This window comes from Vanessa tameamea, chromosome 28, assembly GCF_037043105.1.
Source record: "Vanessa tameamea isolate UH-Manoa-2023 chromosome 28, ilVanTame1 primary haplotype, whole genome shotgun sequence".
Taxonomy (NCBI): Eukaryota; Metazoa; Arthropoda; class Insecta; order Lepidoptera; family Nymphalidae; genus Vanessa; species Vanessa tameamea.
This window is the reverse complement of record NC_087336.1, coordinates 1,703,266-1,716,420: the sequence shown is the minus strand read 5'-3', so window position 1 is coordinate 1,716,420 and position 13,155 is coordinate 1,703,266. Positions and strand designations below refer to the sequence as shown.

Genomic DNA, 13,155 nt, shown 5'->3' with positions numbered 1-13,155 from the left:
TAACGAATCATCTGGTTTAGACTAAATAAACCAATCAACTGACAGTATTAAAAAAATGTGTTCTATTTTCAAGATTACGTCACTCGTAATTCTAAAATCAGTAACCGTATTAGGTTAATGAAGTAGGAATCACAATAAATTTCCTAACTAATAAAAAACACGTTTATAAATATTTCGAAATAATATTTTAACCCATATAAAAGCATCGGCGATTATTTGATGATTGTTGTATTAAAATTGTCAATTGTTCAACTAAACTAACAACCATGTCTACCTTTAGTTTCCTCCTCCTCTGCGTCCAAGCTTGCTTGGTTCAGTTAAAACATTAAGCCTTCATTACTAGCACCTATGGAGGCAATAAATTCGTTTTCAACTAAATTTCACTCGATCTTGCTTGAATTATTAGCCCTACCAAGCCATACCATTAGTATAAAACATTTTTTTTTAACTGTGTCGTTGATGTATTGAGCATTTGGCACCAAAAACAACGGATCCAAGCCTGCACTTTGCGCAAACCCATCTGATAGATACCACTAATGCACCAGCACATTTTCTACCACCAAAAAGCAGTGCTTAGTACTGTTGTGTTCCAGTTTGAAGGGCGAGTGAGCCAGTAACTAAAGGCACAAGGACCTAACATCTTAGTTCCTAAGTTTGAGGTGTATTGGTGATCTAAGGGATGCATGTTATTCCTACCGTTGCAATGTCTATGGACGGTGCTGACCAATTACCATCAGGTGGCTCATTTGACTGTCTCTGCACCTACATTCAAAAATCAAAACGAAGCACACGGTTCTACTGATACACGTCCATTAGACCCGACGTTTATTTTATTTGACAAACTAGCTGTGCCCGCGACTTCGTGCGCGTTGTTTGAATTTAAGTTATTTGTATATTGTAGCGTGATTTTATTTTTATTCTATATATAATTCTAAAATAAAAGTAGCCTAAGTTACTCCTTATTACATCCGCTATCTGCCAGTGAAAGTCCCGTCGAAATCGATTCAGCCGTTCCAGAGATTAGCCGGAACAAACAGACAGACAGACAAAAATTGTAAAAAATGTTATTTTGGTATATGTACCGTGTAGACATACATATGCATTTAGTAAAAATGGGTTATTTTAATATTACAAACAGACACTCCAATTTTATTAATTTGGCTCTATTTTATAATCAATATACACAGTTGGTCATAGTAATTATAAATAGTAAATTAAAAACATATCTCCACGAATATCTCCACGTCTTGCATTAAAAAGTCATCTGTAAATTATAAACGTCCATTTTAAAAATGTACTTGGCAAAAAAAGTCATTGCTATGCTGAAACACACATCCGTAATTCGCAAAGGAAAATACCTCGACAGCAATCTAGATGCTGAATTGACAAATATTAGAGATTAAGAAAAAAAAATAGTGCTGGGGCAAACTTTTACGTCTGACTGATATAAATTTTCGACTTACCAATAGTAGGTATTCGAGCAAACTTCGTTAGATATGCGACTCACATTTTAAATTATGTCTGTGTTCCATTTGTCGTTGAAACAATCCTCATCATTACATAGTATAAAACAAAGTCGTTTACCGCTCTCTGACCCTATGTATGCTTAGATCTTTAAAATTACACAACGGATTCTGATGCGGTGTTTTTTAATAGGTAGATTGATTCAAGAGGTAGGTTCATATGTATAATACATGCACAAAATAGTAGAGAAACACTGATAATTTTAGAGATATTTAAAGTGATGCCGTAAATAAACACATTTTTTGAGCTTACATTGCAAATGCTGGCTTAAACCTATGAGATAGATCAAAATAATGTATTGCAGTATTGCACACTTTAAAAAGGTCTTCAAAAAAGTTCGCGATGGTATAAACATATCTAACTCTTTGGAATAACCCACGACAAACATTTTTTATCCTTTACTTTTTACGAGATATAATGGCTTATTTTCGAAGCGATTTTAAGCAATACAGCATTAATCCTTATCCAATTAAGTACCTTAAATACATTGTGCATTTAATATAGATGAATATGGCCCCTTACACCATGTAATTTAAATGATCATTTTCTAAGATATTACAGATTTAAAACGCAGGGCTATAGCGATTTGTATTGTCTAATGACAAAAAAGCTGTGATTGTTGTAAGACATTCTGTAGTATATTTAGTATCAGCAATGCACCCGTGCGAAGCCGAGGCGGGTTAGATACAAGATCTTATTGACTCCACCGGTGACGGGAAGGCTGGTTCATTTTCAAACATAAATTCAGAATTGCGATTCAACGGGGAAATACTGTAAACATTCTTGCCACCATTACATATGTTACCCAATTAGCTTACTCACATACAACCTCCAAGCAGATATACTGAATATAAATATGTTGTGATTTGAAGGATACATCTTAGGACATTACTGGAAAAAGGAATATTACATCATAATTCCTAAATTTTGCCACATTTGCGATGAAAGGATTGGTTGATATGTCTTGCAGCGCTAAAGTCTATGGGTGGTGGTTACCATTTATTTTTAGGTGGTCAAATTGCCCAACCGCTGCTACTTTGAAAAATAAAATAAAAACTCTCTCATTCCCTCGACTCATTAGAAAATAATCAAAATTAAAAATGAAAATCAAATGTGTTTTGTTTAGGTAAACTTTAAATCGTTTAAGTCGTTAATATTTAAACACTACCCATCATTTCTGTAAGCAGCCCAGCAAGAAGAAACGTCAACAAACTCGCATAGTTGCCCTTTTCAAATAAACAGATTTACAATGCTGTTACTCATAGTTATTGTTCAATCAACCTTGTGATGGAACCCGAGCCTAAATCCAGGTCTTTTTTTCAAAAAGTATTATTTTAATGAATAATAAGATTTATTGATTAATTTAGTCTTGATAAACGTATACATGCGTATACCATTGCCCAAAAACGTTCTCTGTACCGTATGCAAGCGGAAAGGGGTTACAAGTTTCTTGTATATAACATATTTTGTTCATATAAACATTACATTACAATAAATATGTTGTGAAGGAGCCGTTAATATACCTATTTCTTTTAAATTTTCGCGCAATATCCTAGAACTAATATTATAAATAGTTCAGAGAGTACATTTCGGCACAATAAATACAATTTCAGTATCTGCGGCATTACACCATAACAACATTCCATACGACATAGGACTATGAAAATTACTAAAATAAACTAGTCTGGATTGCTCTGATTGCATAAATGACCCTTCTTAGTTTCCCTTCTAGGGCATACAAATGGGTGCCATACTGAAATTTGGAGTCAAGGATAGTCCCTAGAAAGACTGATTCAATGACGTAATGGATTTTTTTACATAATACATTATGTTATTTAAAATATTACATAATTATATTAATTACATAGTGACCTATTAACTAATCACACTATTGTCACGTTTCTTTTCACAACTGCCACCAGTTTTCACTGATTTGATTTACATAAAAGGCTAGAATCTCTCCATTTTATTTATTCCCAAGTTAGTCATTTAACTATTAACATGATGAAAGCTGTACTCTTCGTCTGCGCTCATGCGCTCCTGATACAGGTAATTGAGATTTTTAGATCAGTATTTTAGAAGTATATTCATCTATATTGTATAAAGTTTTTTACTTAAATAAGTTTTATCATTTAGAGTCTAGGCTAGGTTTGTATCTCACTTTGATTCTATAACTGTTTCCTTGTTAATCATAATGAGATGTATTTTTAGACTCTCTTTTGAAATTATTCTGTAATATTATTGGTGATAATTGTTACAGTGTATCGCGGGACAGTACATAGGCTCTAGACTAGCCGGTCCTTGTGGTGCTCCTTTGGCAGCTGCTCCCTTAGCAGCTCCTTGTGGATTAGAAGCTGCTGCCGTTCCAGCTTCCAATGGAGGTGGACTCGGCATATCCAGTGCATCAGCCATACCACCGACCGGAGTATCTGTTTTAACTGAAAACGCCATCGAAGGAACTCTTGCTGTCACCGGCGCTCTGCCTTTCTTAGGAACCGTGGCTATAGAAGGCGCTCTGCCGACTGCTGGTGCTGGTGCTGTCAATTACGCCTGTGGCAGTGGAGTCGTGACCATATTGGCTGAAGATATTGCACCTGCTGGAATAGCTGGTCCACTCGGCTACGGTGTTGGTCCTTTGGCTGTTGATGCGGCCGGCTACGGTCCCTTCGGCTACGGTATCGGACCTCTAGCTGGTCCATACGCTCGCGCTGGTTGCGGTTGTAATAATGTCATATAAAATTTAATATAAAAAAGGGCTTTAACGTTTTTAACGTACTTATATCGCAATATAGAAAATTGAAAATTAAATGGTTGTTTTTTTATTCTCTACAAAAGGCCTCTATACTATCTCGGCTCTAAAGTTAGGCTTATATTTAAAGATACGCACAAAATATTATTGCGACTTCGTGTATTATGGATTGAGTTTTCACTTGATTCGACGGATCATAAATAAATTACAAAATAAAGTACAACATAGTTAGTCAATGTTGTTGTCAATCGGGATGATAATTACAAATAACTTTTCACGAAACCTCATAGCCCTTCGTGAATGCTCGTGTAACATCGGAGATTAGGACATTGTCTTGTCTTTTATAAAAGAGAGTGCATAGTAGTAATCCTACTTCCTACTAATATTATAAGTTTGTGTGTATGGATCTGGCTGATTTCTCTAGGATGTATGTTTGTTACTCTTTCACGTAAAAATTACTGAACGGATTTGGATAAAATTTGGCAACAGGTAGAATATGTACTAGAATAACATATAGGACACTTTTTATCCCAGGAAAACATAAAATCTCACGGGAACGCGGGTGAAACCACAGGACGGAAGTAGTAAATAAAATAGCAAAAATAAATAGTAATTATGGTAAAATTTATTCATTTAAACAAATCTTATTTATTTTATTAAAAACGAGTGTATCCGCCATTCGTATCAATCACAGCTTGTAGTCGCTGTCGCATTGATCCAAGAAGGCGAGAGTTATGTCGGTTCCTCTGAAGCCCTCCCAAACACTTCGGCAATGTTCTACGACAGCTGCTTTGGTTCTATCGTTATTATTTATCCACCGCTGCACCATCTAACCCCATTGATTTTCGATAGGGTTTATATCCGCCGCTTTTGCAGGCCAAGGAATCACCACCACTTCCCGGTGCCGATGGAACCACTCATCACTTCACGTCATTACATTAACCGTCACTTAAAATCACGGCCGAATAATATTACAAGCGTTTTTATTCTAAGATTGCAAGATATTACAAGAAAATATATGACAGTGACAGACTTTGACAATTCAGTAGAAGATATCATATCTAATTTAAATCTTGTAATGACAAATTAGGCCACAAAAAAATTTTTATGTTGATATGACACTAGACGTAGTCCAAAGATGTTACACTATTTTGAACCCAGTTATCATACTATGTTAGTTTAATTTTATATGCAGTTGTCTGTTTAGTGCTTTAGATTCAAAAGGTACCAAGAGTTTACGACTTGATAAAGGAATGAATTTGAAAACTGACGAAGGTTTTCTTACTCTGACTGTACATGTTTACTGTTTGTATACAAACTTGGCAATGGTTGTAACGGCAGAACACGCGTTATTTATACGAAAACTATTAATACTGAGAAACGTTATCAGCTTCTGTTGTGTGATGAAATTGTTTCCATCCGGTATTATTGTGAAAGAAAACGTGACAGTTTTAAGGTTAGGACCTAGGTTATGAATTAAATATATTGTTTTAAATGCTTTACAGAATATTGTTTTGTTTATATTTGGCGATGCATTCAATTTACACCTTTAAAGACGTATCTCTTTGAATATTACCAAAATCAGTTGTTAATTCGAAGGTTTTTAGTGTTAAGTTGATGGTGTAACAATTTCAATAAATAAAATAAAATCACACCAAATATTAACAGATTTTAAAAAGTTTTTCTAAAGTCATGCAATGCAATTATATTCGACAACAACTGGCTAGCCACCGATTTCTATAAAAATGAAAACTATATTTAACAATTTATACATTTCTGACTTTAAAAATACAAAAATCAATAAAGGTTTACTTATTCCTTAGTAAAGGTAGTTTCCAGAATACTTTCTTAATGATACTTAACCATTTTATTATACAGGTAGGAAGATATTACAGCTGTAAGAAATGTTAACCATTCCTAGTAATGTTTGTAACGGAAGAACAAGCGTTATTTATATAAAAACTATAAAGACTGAGAAACCTTATCAGCGTCATGACATGTTTTCTAAAGTTATCTGTCTTAAGGAACGTGACAGTTATAAGGTCAGTAACTAGGTCATCAAATAGACCTGTTGAGCTCTTCAGTATTAGTGAACTATCAAATACTAGAACTGTTTGTAGTTGATTGAAAAATACTATTTTACAGAAAACGTTTTTCCGAAAAAATAACAATAATTAATATATTCTTAAGTAGGCAGACAAAATAATAAAAATAATGGATAAATATACCGAACGTGGCCTGCAGCTCAAAAATGGACCATTTTTTTTCCTTTTTATATCATTAACGAATTATATCATAGACATATCCCAAAATTCTGGTTTAAGTTCTTGGACCAACTGATAGAACAATTTACTGCCAATTAATTTTCAGCAAATATTATAATAAACAATATCTTACTATAAATGTACTCAATGACACAAAGTGTTGTCATAATAACCATCATTATGAGTCTATAAATATCAAACTTTGGCGAATCCGCGTTTTAGACGTCATGTCAGACGTCAAACTTGACATTGACAATATCCTAACGAACACCGATCACTGGTGAGGCGGCCATCTTGTAAAACTGTCAGTTAAATTTGATTAGTCTTGAAATGCACACTCAGCCACGTGCTCGGTGAGCGTTGCTTATCAAAATTAATCAGTCATCCATGATTATGTAGTGTTAATAATATCGCTGAAGATTATTCTATGGTTACTAATAACTTCATTGAAATATCGCCACCCGATAATCCACGTCTTCTTAAACATTTTTCTATTAATTTTTTTTCATGGTAAATATATAAATGAAACTTTGACGAAAATAACTGACATTGAATTGAAATGTATCGTATTAAAAGTTTGTTACAAAAAGAATAATTACCTACTTTTGGACTGTTATTTTTCTGAGGATGTTTCGGCTGGCCTCAAAGGCTAATTATCAGCATTGAAAAAATAAAAGCAGATATGTGTGCGACAACACTGGTTCACCACCTCTACCTTCAAACTATTGTTTCATTCAAAACATATTTTGCAGTAAACTGGACATTATACATAAGCTTATTACATAGGTTTTCGTTTATTGAAATAACATTCTTGACAATTATTTCATAAATACTTTACTATTGAAAATAGATACATGTGCTGGACGCCATTATTATATGATGTAATATTCTCACAAAATATTTAATCAAAAGTATATTTTGTTTCGAAACATAATAGAAGATAACATATATTGAAATATTTAATAGCTCGAAGTATCTCCTTTTAGATGTAAGCTCCGCATCCCAAACCAGCACGGAAAGGTCCAGCATAGTTGCCGTAGCCGAGACCGTAAGCACCGTATGCTCCGTAAGGAGAACCTAGTGGACCTAGACCACAAGGCTCAGCGAGACCAAAAGGTTCAGCGAGGCCAAGAGGTCCAGCAAGACCAAAAGGACCGCCGTAACCAAAAGGTTCAGCGAGGCCGAGAGGTCCAGCAACACCGAAGGGTCCGACACCCAATCCAGCTCCAATGCATGCTCCAGCAATGGACTAAAGCGGAAATATTTGAAATGATTATTGTAATTGATGTTAACTTAAACAAAATTCAAAACATATTTTTTATAAATCAAATATGTTGGGTTAATTATTTTAATTTACCTGGATCGTGAGCCCCAGAGCGCAGACCAAAAGCACAGCCTTGTACATGTTTACTGTTTGTGTACAAACTCGACAATGTTTGTAACGAAAGAACTCACGTTATTTATACGAAAACTATAAAGACCGAGAAACGTTATCAGCGTCATGACGTGTTTTCTAAAGTTATCTATCTTAAAGGAACGTGACAATTATAAGTTTAGTAACTAGGTCATTAAATAAACCTGTTAAACTCTTCAGTGGTAATGAACTATCAATTACTAGAATTGTTCATTGTAACTGATTGAAAATACTATTTCTTAGAAAATATTTTTCCGAAAAAATTACATTAATTATTTATTAATATTCTTAAGTAGGCAGATAAAATAATTAAAAATGGTATAGAATAATTAAAATGATGAATAAATATGCTGAACCAGGAGTGCATTAATGAATGATATCACATGTAATATGGTGACGGACGTCATAAAATCCCATAAAACATGATGTGTAAAGAGCATTCGACTTACACACATTTACACAAACACACACAAATCTGCCCTTGCTATATACCTATATCTTCCGTTTTGCTAAGAGCAATCACTATCTATTTAAAATAAACCAATTCTCTGATAATGTCCCGCTGCTGAGCTTGGTCATCCTTTTTGAAAAGAAGGTTTATTAACTTGTTCCAGCATGCTATGCCAATTCATCCGACGCAGGTTTCCTTACAAAATTTTCGCCGAACTTCGAACGCGAAGTTCATCGAAATTTATATTTTGTACAATTTATTACAGGAAGGAATATTGATCGATAAGCCTGATTTTCACCCTGAAAGCTACATTACATGACCTTCTCTACACTTAAATTCGGCCTAGGCTGGCATTGGCCATAGTATTTAGGAGAAAAATCATGGAATGGCTTCTCATGCTTATATACGAGGACATAGAAAAGTTACTAAATGGATACAAACATATCTAAAGTCCCGTAAACCACAAACACTCACACACACACATACATTGTTATAAATCTATCTCAACATACATATCACTCCTAACTTTGGCTGTAAACCAATTATTTTTTGCCTTTTCTGTAACCCGGGAAAAGTAGGCCGAGAGATCCTCAATCACAAGTTTTACTTAGACTGTGCTCCTGTCTCCCTTCGTGTTCCGTTTTACTGTATAGAATGTACTCAAACTCAAATTCCCTTATTCAATACTTATTGATAGTCAAATTAAAAAGTACCACCCGTTCGGAAAAGAAATTACCATGACCTGAGAAGAATCGGCGTAATAGGTATATTTTGAGCATATGGGCCACCTGATGACATAGGTGCTGTAAGAAATATTAACCATTCCTTACATCACCTATGCGCCACCAACCTTGGGAACTAAGATGTTATGTCCCTTGTGCCTGTGATTACACTGGCTCACTCACCCTTCTAACCGGAACACAACAAACAGAGTACTGTTATTTGGCGGTAGAATATCTGATGAGTGGGTGGTACCTACCCAGACGGGCTTGCACAAAGCCCAACCACCAAGTACTAATAGTATTATTAAAAAAATATATCTTAAAGCATATAATACATTATATAATTATGTTTTTTATTCTTAGAATGACAATGATGTCAAGACCGACTTCAGCCTCAGCAGCTATTCTCAGCACAGGAGATATTATAAACGTAAACAATGGCAGTCTATTTACCGATACTTTCGTAACCCGAACGGACGATAAATTGCAATTAAGCTTACTCGTAAAATATTCAAACTGGAACACATGATTAGAGTGGCGATTTTTGCAATAAAAACCTCTATGAATGGATGATTCACACGAGATCGCTTAAACGCTATACTAAAATCTCGCGTAAGCAAGTTCATTATAATAATGTAAGACATTTATAAATTACAAGTTCGTATGTAATTAGCATAATAATTTTGACAGCAATTTTAGGCTGAACTGATTATGACCTTTACCCATTTACGGACACATAAAAATCCTCAAAAACAAAAAAACTATTTAAAAAGGAATAAGGAACTTTTAATGAGATTAGTCTCATTAAAAGTTCCTTATTTATATTATACTACGCGAAACATCCTAAATTACACAGGCTTTAATTGTAAAAATCTTGTCTAAGCCGTAATAAGTTAAACAAAAATAAGGATAATAATATTTTGGGCTAAAGAGCTAATGTTACTTTGACACAATCGTTTTTTGAAATGGATTATCTCTGTAGTAAGTATTCATCTTGCATATCAGTGTTGCTATTTACAAGACGTGAAGTGCCATTATTTATAGGTAATTTAATGTAACCTGTGGTGAAATTAGCCCATCACTGAATAGGTTAACAGCGTTGTTTATAAGTAACAACATATTATTATCTTAGTAATATTTTAAATGAGAAAGTTTGGGTGGATGTAAGTTACTCGATCACATAAGAACGGCAGAAATTTGAAACAGAGATAGATTCTTGTCTGGAATAGCACATAGGTTACTTTTCATCCCAGAAAGATATAACTAATATCTGTAGCAATTAGTTATGTATTATTTATTAAGTTATTTCATAAAGTACATATGTATTGATCAGTGCCGTTCCCTGTCGGATCGTGCACGACTATGTCGCGCAGTACCTTGTGTAGAAACGTAATAAAATTTTGAAGATAAACTGTCAGAACATTCAGAATTTTGTACAACGCTAGTGATTAAAATAAAAAACACTATTGTTTTTCTGACGGAGTTGTGGTTTCCCTCAAAAGCTTATCATATGTAAGATCTGGTTCACCACATAGTCTATTGTTTCTTAAATTGCTTTTATTCACAACATATTTTGTAGTGAAGTAGACTTTATACATAAGTTTATTAGGTTATATTTATTAGGTCTTATAGGTTTTTGGTTCGTGAAAATAAATAAATAATTCGAGATAAATATAATATCATAAATAATTTATTATTGAATATATACATGTGTTGGACGCCATTCATATTTGACGTAATACTCACGCTAATTATTTAGTCAAAAAATATGTTTGGTGTCGAAAAATAATCCAAGACTAATAAACAATTAATAGCTCGAAGTATCTCCTTTTAGATGTAAGCTCCGAATCCCAGACCAGAACGGAAAGGTCCAGCACAGTTGCCGATGCCGTAGCCGAGACCGTAAGCACCGTATGCTCCATAAGGAGCACCTAGTGAACCTAGACCATAAGGTTCAGCCAGACCAAGAGGACCAGCGAAACCGAAGGGTCCAGCACCCAATCCAGCTCCAATGCATGCTCCAGCAATGGACTGAAACGAAAACAATTAATATTATTATCATTATACAAAAAAAAACATCAGAATTTTAATTCAAATAATTTGATTTAATAGTAATATTTACCTGGATCGTGAGCGCCAGAGCGCAGACCAAAAGCACAGCCTTGTACATGTTTACTGTTTGTGGACAAACTCGACAATGTTTGTAACGAAAGAACTCGCGTTATTTATACGAAAACTATAGATTGAAAAGTTATCAGCGTCATGACGTGTTTTTAAAATTATCTGACTTAAGGAAGAAAACGTGACAGTTTTAAGGTCAGTAACTAGATCCTCAAATCAATCGTCTGTTTTAGTGAACTATCAGTGACTAATTACGTTCGCTGTTACTTGTTCAGATAATGAAACAGAAGGCAAATGGGTGGGTACCACCCACTCTTTAGATATTTTACCAAGGCAAGGCACAAGGTTCATAACATCACAGTTCCCAAGGATGGTGGCGCATTGGCGAAGTAAAAGATGATTAATATGTCTAACAGCGCCAATGTCTATGGGCGGTGGTGACCACTTAACATCAGGTGTTCCATGTGCCGGTCCGCCTACCTATAACATAAAAAAGGAGCGCTTGGAACAGTATAGTGAAGCAACAAAGTCGAATACAAAATAATCGTAGTGACAATTTGTATTCGCTTTTGATTTTGTATGCGTTTATGTGCTTAAGTATAATGCACTCTCCTAAAAACAAGAAACAAAAAATCTAAAACATTTCCTTAATATTGTATTAATATTAGTTTGGGCAGAGTTCGCTCCGAAAGCGTCTGAAACGACATTTTGTAGAGACATAATTGTCGTTCCAATGGATGTCAACGTAGTCCTCGGACTATCCGTTGAATCTAGAGGATATTTAGTTAATAATTCATTTCTTTCTCTTTTGATGGTATCAGTAGGAGGTCTTTCAAATGGACTACCTGATGGTAAGTGGTAACCACTGCCCATTGAAGATATTGGCGCCGTATCAAAGGCGACACTTACCTTTTGGTCTGAGTTAGCATGTTTCTTGTGCCTGTAGTTTTACTGACTTTAAACCAAAAAGTACTAAGTATTACAGTATTACTGATTTTCATATGATGAGTAGATGGTACCTACCCAGTGGAACTTACGTTTAACTTTGAGTTACAGACTAGCCCTAGCCTCCTTACGGTGCTACGTCATAGGATATTATAATTAATTATACCATTAATAATATCACATATTATAAATATATACAATTATTATTGTAATTAATTGATCAATAATTTGTACAACTTTAGTTAATATTATTTTATGGGATAACATTTAATACTGGCATGTAACAGTATTTCTTATTTTAAAAACGATTGAGCTGTCATAAGGAAAACAATTGGATGATTGTGAGGGATTGAAAAGATAGATAGAGAGATTGGAGCATCATTGTAAAAACATAATTTTATTTTGCCATCCCGAACTACTGAAATTACATTTGATAAAAAGGAAGACATTACCTACATAGACATATTATTATTTTAAAGTTTTTTTATACTTGTCTAATATCTGTTAGGGGTGATAAGAAACATGCTGCGAGGTTAGTAGAAAAGAGATTGAAAGGTTGAGATCTATTCCATCGATCGTACAACTCCGCGGTCGAGTGAGGTGGGGAGTGGTCAAGGGAAGATTTTTGACGGGGAAGTTATTGGTTCGAAAGCAGATATCACAGATACTCTCCAACAAATGGCAAAGACAGTTATGCCAAAATGTGAGTGTGACTTTGATCGCTTCGACACTTTTGCGATACTACGTATATGTTTATATGCGTATGAGTGTTTATCTGTGTACTGGCATAATAGCAGAAAAGACACGCGGCTTACCTGTATTTGTTTGGGCATAGTATGTGTGTTTTTCATTTTAATCAGCTACAATTAATCATTCTAGTAATTGATAGTTAGCACATAAACGCATACAAAATCAAAAGCGAATACAAATTGTCACTACGATTGTTTTATTTTTATTTTGTATTC

The 13,155-nt window shown here is 34.4% G+C and overlaps 2 protein-coding genes across 4 annotated transcripts in view; one reads left to right on the top strand and one right to left on the bottom strand.

Annotated features, from left to right (window-relative positions):
- LOC113396755 (chorion class A protein Ld2/Ld41-like) overlaps positions 1 to 11,360 on the bottom strand; it is a 207,844-nt gene extending 196,484 nt beyond the window's left edge. Inside the window, exons 1-2 of one of the 3 annotated variants that reach the window (XR_010309721.1) lie at positions 11,247 to 11,360; positions 10,841 to 11,155 (exon numbers count right to left, since the gene is read on the bottom strand). Coding sequence is in view for 2 of the 3 variants with exons in the window: in XM_064219447.1 (XP_064075517.1) it covers positions 7,520 to 7,786; positions 11,247 to 11,294 (315 nt within the window). In the remaining variant the exon portion in view is untranslated. Of the gene's footprint in view, positions 1 to 7,451; positions 7,787 to 7,894; positions 8,044 to 10,840; positions 11,156 to 11,246 lie in introns of those variants that run through there. The other 2 variants (XM_064219447.1, XM_026634809.2) reach the window with 2 other exon arrangements.
- Positions 3,473 to 4,332, top strand: LOC113396756 (chorion class B protein PC10-like). Its single transcript, XM_026634810.2, has 2 exons — positions 3,473 to 3,573; positions 3,785 to 4,332. Exons 1-2 carry the CDS (start codon positions 3,526 to 3,528, stop codon positions 4,259 to 4,261), a joined length of 525 nt encoding a protein of 174 aa, XP_026490595.2. The 5' UTR covers positions 3,473 to 3,525; the 3' UTR covers positions 4,262 to 4,332.
- Positions 11,361 to 13,155: the final 1,795 nt, after the last annotated feature.